Source organism: Gavialis gangeticus, unplaced genomic scaffold (genome assembly GCF_001723915.1).
Source record: "Gavialis gangeticus isolate Ggan-Ray unplaced genomic scaffold, GavGan_comp1, whole genome shotgun sequence".
NCBI classification, from domain to species: Eukaryota; Metazoa; Chordata; order Crocodylia; family Gavialidae; genus Gavialis; species Gavialis gangeticus.
Genome location: NW_017728992.1, coordinates 87,718,780 through 87,726,493, shown reverse-complemented (window position 1 = coordinate 87,726,493; position 7,714 = coordinate 87,718,780). Strand labels below are relative to the sequence as shown.

General features: G+C 44.4%; 1 protein-coding gene across 2 annotated transcripts in view; it reads right to left on the bottom strand.

The window, feature by feature from the left end:
* The window catches only part of AFG3L2 (AFG3 like matrix AAA peptidase subunit 2), a 69,820-nt gene that overhangs the window by 40,569 nt on the left and 21,537 nt on the right, over nucleotides 1-7,714 (bottom strand). For both annotated transcript variants that reach the window (XM_019525129.1, XM_019525135.1), the window contains exons 5-6: nucleotides 4,898-5,047; nucleotides 1,127-1,201 (exon numbers count right to left, since the gene is read on the bottom strand). In XM_019525129.1, the coding sequence (XP_019380674.1) occupies nucleotides 1,127-1,201; nucleotides 4,898-5,047 (225 nt within the window). The remainder of the gene's footprint in view (nucleotides 1-1,126; nucleotides 1,202-4,897; nucleotides 5,048-7,714) is intronic.

Sequence of the window (7,714 nt, the reverse complement as noted above, 5' to 3'; positions counted from 1 at the left end):
CTCGTGGCCCATGCAGAGACAGCTGTTCAGCAGCATGTAGCTCCAGCCAGTTCCGGGAGCTGCACATGGCAGCAAGGAGCAGGCCAGCCTGCCTCTATCATGTGGGGCTCACTCATCACTGGGAGAAAGCCCCATGCAATGGAGCCAGCTCCCTTCCCTGCAACCTGCCGCCACACACAACTGGTAAGACTCCACCAGGAAGCAAGAAGTGGGGCTCCCTGCCACTTCGAGAAAAGTCCCAAGAGCTGCACGTGGTGGAGGGAGTGGGAACAGGCTGTCGGTTCCATCACATATGTGGGCTTCCCCACAGTGGCGCACAAGTCCCAGAAGCCACACTTGAAAAACAGGGAGCCCCACGCAATACAGCCTGGCTCTGCTCCTTCCTACCAAGCACAGCTTCTGGAAGTGGCTGGAACTGTGCACTGCCTGGCAGCTGCACCTATGCGGGCCACGTGCACCCCGAGGGCCTGCTGCTGCTCCTGACTGAAGCTATGCACCATGGAGGAAGGGGGGTGGGGAGGAGTCACATACGATGGTCCCCCCAACCCCACCACCCTCCCTCAAACCTCATACATCTACCCTGCTCTGCACTCTTACCACCCTGCTGAGTGCAAACTCTGGGCTCCTGCCAGCCCCATGCTCCAAGCTCCCACCCAGCTGCAGCTTCCCTACCCGCTACGTGGAGCAAGCACAGCAGCAGGAACATAAGAAGCCACTGCTCTAGGCTGGGGAAGCCAAGCAGGTACCCCAGATACTGCAGTAGTGGCCCCACCCCAAAGCTGCGAGTGCTGGCCGGGGCCCTCCCATGCACGAGGGTGGGAGCGAAGTGCATGGGCTGGGCACAATTTATTGGTGGGCATCTGCAGGCCAGATGAAATAGTCTGGCAGGCTGGATCCAGCCCACAGGTTGTATTTTGCCTGCCCCTTGACTACAGCCTATAGATACGCATCTTATTTTTTTTTTTTTTGAAGTAGGGCAGGTTGCACCAATAAGCTTGTCAGGTCTAAAAGTGTTAAAGTGAACAGTCACCAACACAGATTTTTTTATAAGTTTTGCATCTGAAGTATAAAATAGTATCTGCTATTTCCTGCAATGCCTTTCACCAGAGTAAAAGTTAAAATTTACCCCATCCGGTGGAGACTTTCCTGGGATAAAGATCACTTTAACAAAGCGCTTGTTGACCACTTCTAGCCTTTCCACCTGTAAGAGAGAAGAAAGAAACATTTTAATACATTATGAATGACAGATCAGATTAACTACTAAAATAATAGGATACATTTCCCACATGAATTTGGACCCTCATTTTCTTTTTAGTGTATAGAGACAGTAAAGTTAAAGGTTGGGAGTCCCTTACAGCATAGAGGCTATAGCTCAGTGCATGACGGTCATTCTATTACAAACAACTACTTTCAGTTGCTTAACTATCAATAATTTTCCATTAAATCTGATATTTGTCAGTCTTCCTCTTCTTCCAAAAGATTGCCCAAGAGTCTACTGGGCTGTTTCAGATATTAGCAAGTGAAAGATGTTTCACAATTAGGTAGTCTCAGTCTCTGACACACCAACATTATAACTCAGAAACAGCTTTATTTGAAGAGCTCAGACAATACAGTCTTAATGAGAAACACCTGGTATCAAATCTGGCAATACTTTAAAATACAGTACCATCCTCACTTATCCAAACCCTTTTGAAAAACATCTATTGAAAAGTTGTTTGAACTCATTAGGATGAAGTAAAACTGTTACAAAATATGCATCAAATTTAAGAGTAGGGATCCAGTATTGTATTAAATAAAGCTCAGGAGACAGCAGTTTGCTGCACAAAGCCAAGTTACAAATTAGGTGTCCCCCAGAAAGAGGTGCACAGGGCACATGGAACTGTCCAGCACGCCTCTGTTTCCAAAGGGGGGCAGGGGGAGAGAGTAGGAAGCAGACCAGGAAAAGCTGTGGTAAGAGTGGCTGGTTCTTGTATGCTTTCAGTAGCATAACTAAGGCAGGATGACCAGGGCAGCAGTCCTGAATGCCAACATCGGGGAGAATGAACAGACTGAAAAAATAATAGCTCTGCCATGGCCATACCAGAGGCGTGGCAGCACTCAGAAGCTGCCTCTGTACCATGCGTCCTGATGCCTTTGCCTGCTTTAGGCTTATCAGAGTACCCTAAAGCAGTCAAAAGCAAGAGCTCCTGCCCCCAGCCCTTTCCAATGTAGCTGTCCATAAGACAGGTGGGGCAGTTCCATCTGGGTGTGGTGGTAGCAACCTGGCTGAGAACCGCTGAGATAAGCTGAGGCAGCACAGCAGCAACATCCTAGGGAAGATCCTAACAAACCATAAAGTGGGTGGGAGTCAGCAGTGCAGTATGGGCCACTTGTTAGTAGGGGCATCCCATGTCATCAGGGTGCTGCTAAAAATCAAAAATGGTACAGACAGGTACCTTGACTCTAAAGAAGTTAAGAACCACTGGTATAAAACACACAAGTGCAGCCTGTCAGGAAGGTAACCTTTTTGTATCCAGCTGCAAATGCATATATCAACTTACATTTCTTTCAATCATTATACAAGTGGACATTCAAGCAGGGGGAACCAAAATCTCCTACTTGGAAGGGCAGGTGCATGAATCTAAACATAATTAACAATAAAAGAGTACTGAACTAAAAAGGACACACTCCAGATGCTCAAACAGACATCTTTTAATCACAGAAAAAACAGTCTTATTTGGATGCATATTACTACATCATGCTAGAGCATCTACATTTGAAAACTGTACTTAAAATATCCGAAATATCTTATTATACACATACAAGAACACTACAAAGGCTACAGTAGATTGAAGACGATCCATATCTAAGTGACTCGCCATCTACTTAACTCATAGTGAGTTGCCAAGTGAAGGATGATCTGCACAGCTGTCTGCTGCAGATTTTACTTCGAAGGGCAGTAAGTCTCCACTTAGAAGGAGCACAAGAGTAGTCCCACACAGCTGAAATAAAAGTCACAGCAATCAGCTGGATCAGCTGCAGCAGCATAACTTCTCCCCCCACCCCCCAACCCCACTTGGTTCACAAGTGCTATAGAACCTAACCCTATGAATTTTGGGGTACTACTGCATTTTACTGTGCAAATTATTGAAACAAGTGCCTGTGTGTAGCACTACTGTGTCATGCATACGTTTGGGGGAGCTCACAAAATAGGTAGGTTCTTCTTCTGTTCTCTCAACATTAATTTAAGTGTTAAAAAACCCACAGTGTTACACTAGTACAAAAATAAAGTTGGAAATTAATGCAAACAAATTCAGAAGTTCAAAACTACCTAACGTAACTGACACTGTCAGCATTAAATCCATACAAGGGCAAAACTGGGAAGGAAGGAGGGGGGTACACATGCTAAAAATGTCAGGAGGCAAGGGAATAGGGAGTAGTGGTGATGTTCACCCCTGGGATCTAGGACTGAAACTAGGGAGTGGCTCCAACAGAAGCTGTGTTGATGAACCCATGAGCTCAGAGGTGAACTGTATATGGGCCACGCAGCTGAAGGAGTATGTGGCTGAGCTCCCCCAGTCCCACCCCAGCCCTGATCCTCCCATGAATGCATATGATAACCCCACCCTCCCCCCATAAAAAAAATTTCAAACTGAATAACCAGTCATCTAAAACACAATGCAGGTACACTCTATTCATGTTCAAAGTTCTGACTGTAACCTTAAGACATGAAGATGGTAAAATTACTTTAAAGTTTCTTGCACTTGCACCTAAACCTCAACTTCTGCTTTTGTGATCAGTTTTTCTTCAATATTCCTTGTAGCTATGTAAAAAATTCTAGACAGAGAGAAATTACTAAGTATACCAGAAAACAATAAAATTAAGACATTCTCAGGCATACCAGGTAAATAAACCTCAAAGCCCAACAAGCAGAGGAGTAAATTTTATTAATTTTAATGAACTAGATTTCAATCTTTTTGTTTCCCCTTTAATGACAGTGGCCTTTTAAAAGAAAAAAAAGCGAATGTTTAAAATAGATCATTCTAGTTACTTGAAAATTAATTGTATTTTCTCCCTTTTTAAAAAATAAATGCTTATGTATATTTAGAGATTATAAAAAGGAAGACAGAGAAATGCCTTTCTGTTCGAATATTGAAATTTACGTATTCACCTTATATGGAGGCCAGGCTTCAGCTTTTGTCTTACAGAAGCCGAAGAGACTAGCCATTTGGTTTTATGTAACAACCCATTTTGGTAATGGTTTTCTGCGGAGAGGATTCAGCTCGGTTCACTGTGAGGTTCTGAAATTGTCTAATAGTTTAATTTCGTTATTATGGCTCATTCAGTTCTTTGCTCATAAGATGGAGTATATACACTATGCTCAGCAGTAGCCCCAGAAAGTTTTAAATGAAAGGTTTATTGTCTCTCTGACCTGTGACCAAGAAGCCAATTAGAAACAAATACTATATGACAGCCCAAGTAGAATAGAGAAGCAGATGGATAGACTTTAGAAGCTGTTGAAAGACTAGAGAACAAGAATATTCTACCCAACATGTGGTCCATAGGATGAAAAGAGGGCATGCCTACGTTTCTCCTTCTTCCTCTTCACTACATAAAAGCAAGTAATGGAACTGGAAGTGGCAGAGACAAAGATCCAAGACTGTAGGAAGAGATCTAATGTTCGCATACAACCCCTTGGATTTTTTGGCCAGAACTTTCACCTCAGTTTCCTCAAAAAAGGGCCAGCTCCTAGGCAAGTCAAGCAAAAGGGGGTCACACAAGACACAAAGACTGCTACACCATACTTGGCCACACGAGGTTCTGTGGACTTCCGTGGAGTCCTCCAACAAAAGAATTCATGCTGATGTTGCTGTTAGTTTACTTATATTCCTTTAGGATTGTCCTGAACTCTACTTACCATTCCTTTAGACAGGTAGTTATTAACAAAATCCTTCCACGTAATTTCTCTCTCAGCACTTCTACCTAAGTAATACATAACATAAAGCCAGAAAACTGCATTTGTCATGATGAACACCCAGAAATCTTTCTCATCCCATGGAATGTCACCCTAAGACACGAAAAGAATAAGAAAATGTTAGTGTCTTGATTACAGAAAACGCCCAAAAATAAAAAGCGGTAAATACATAGCTGCTGTTTTCAAGGGTTCAATTCAGAATGCATTGAGCTAAGCTAAATTAATTTGTTAAAATATTATGATTTTGATACTCTTCAGACATCACTCCCACTCATGCCTTTGTCAGAGGATCCTGAAGTGCTTTAAAAAGGAGGACACAAGAGAGGTGAACCCAGGGAGATGCAGTGGTGAAGTCACACCCCCTGATTCTACCCAAAGTTTAAAACTAACTGCATGGCAGCAGCAGCAGCAATTTTATTCAGGTAGCAGTGAGATACTCAATTGAATTCATGGCTCATTATAATCTACCCAATTCCTTTTAAACAGTTCATTCCACAGATGTTAATAGCCATCACTCTTTTATAATGGTCTTGATAGTCCACTAAGTTACACTTTCTTTTGCAGTTCTGCTGTCTGTTAGCTGCTCCTGGTAATGTTGCTCCTATTGAACAGCATTGCAGATTGTTTTTAACTTTAGCTAAAAACATTAATTCAAGTAAACCTTCGTGGAAATAACTTTCAGTGAAGCAGTGGGTGCACTGCCAAGATGCTCAAGAAGTTTAGACTTTGTTTTATGAATCTAAAAAAGGAGATATACATTTAACTCCAATGACTATAGGACTAATTAAACAGTATTTTTGGTTATCTTTTACCTAGCTTGTTGTGCTTTTATATAAAATAGCAAATTAATGCACATTCCAATGAAGTTAATGTTTCTGCTTCAATTATAATTGAAAAAAATTACCCTTGGACCCTTAGCATATTAGTACAGCATCTTATTTCTTTTTCACTGGAGAAAAATTTGTTGTATTATATGGGATGATGTAGTACATAAGCCCGTTTCAAAATCCTAAATCTGCCCATGGACACAATCAACTGGAAATGCAGTCAGTTAGACAATTTCAAAAGATGTAACACCTGACCCAAATTCTCTTAACAATGTTTCCTATTTTTTAAAGATAAAAACAACCACATTTGTTTTAAATGATTCGCCCTCTAATATTGTGTAGTACACAAATCCTATACAAACAAAGGAGGAAAACTAGCAAACTGAAATACACAGGGGAAAGAAACTATAATCACAAACAAACTGTTGAATGCACAGAGTAAATAGAGAGCCATATTTTTTCTAATCTTCATTACCATAAATTTAGGTATTTCGGTAGCAGTACAAAACAATCCAGAAAAAATAGCTTGTTTGTCAATAGTTCTCTATAACTGGGCAGTCCAACTGGCAGTCCCCAGATAAGGGGTTAAAGTTGAGGCCTCCAGCTCCTGTCCAACCACCAATCCACACAGTGCTCTAGCTGCAGCAGCAGCAGCTGAAGTCTCCAGGGTCCTCGTACTTTCTGCCCTACCCCAGGTAGGGAGCTGAGGGTGAGGCCAGGTAAAGTGAGACAAAGTGGAGCAGTGGATACATAAGAGACGAAGGCAGGAAATGCAGCTGGGGACGCACCTGTGTAGCCCACAGGGACTGTGGCTCACCCTGGTGCAGCCCATGAGGCAGGCAGCCTCCAGCCACTTAGGGCATGTCCACACATGCAAGCACGTGCGCTTGCAGCACCTCAAATAGAAGCAGTGCAAAGTTGAGCTGGGGCTTTTTGCCACAATGCACGTGCTCGGACATGCACTTTGTTGTGGAGCAAATTGTGCCACCTGGGGCAAAATAACCCTGCCTGTATCTTCCCAGATGTGCAGCCACGGGGAGCTAGAGCCCAGGGCCAGCACCTGTGATGTCCCCAGCAATATAAAAAGGTGCCCTGTCCTGGCCCCAGTGGTGAAAAAAGCTGACCTGGCAAGTAGCTCATGGTTACTCACTCGCAGGAGCTTTTGGGACCCAGCCAATTGGTACTTGGGGACACTACCCCTTGTGCCAGCTGGACTGCTGAAGCAGCCCTGAGAGTTCCCTGCACACTTTACCCACTGCAGCAGTCTGGCAGCCGGAGCTACTACCTGGCTGTGACCTGCTGCATACCTGCCAGACCGAGATGAGGCATCTGCCCCTCTGGGCCAGCTGCCAGTGGGCTGTGGCTGCAGGGCTGGCCTCTGTGTGGCACTACTGCCATATGTTCCCCCTGCTCAGCCACCTGGGCAGCCATCACCCAGACGTTCCGGGTCTGGTGGCCTGCTTTGAACTGTCAAAGCATGTCCTCCTGGCCCCACTTCGCCAGGAGGTCAGCCACAGCCAGCTGGGTCCAAAGTGCCAGCTCTGAGCAGGCAGGGACCTGCCACTGGCCTCCCTAGCAGGAATTCTGGTGTTTCGTATTGGAAAACTGAAGAATCCCTGATAAAAAAAAATCTCAAAGTCTCTCTGTAAAATACCTAAAAAATCCATGTTCCTCCACAATTAAAACAAAAGACCACTATAAAGAGAGAGAGACAGAGAGAGAGAGAGACAGAGAGACAGTGATCAGTTGGGCAATGCTTTATTGATATATCTACAGTGTAAAGCACTGGCTGCTCGGGGCCTATGGCCACACAGGGGCCACAGCCCCCCAACAAGGGCCAAATGGCTCCCCGCAGAGGCTACCACCCTCCCCTACAAGGCCCACATGCTCCACCCAGCCCCCCAATTGCTGCCCCACCCCCACCAGCTGCTGC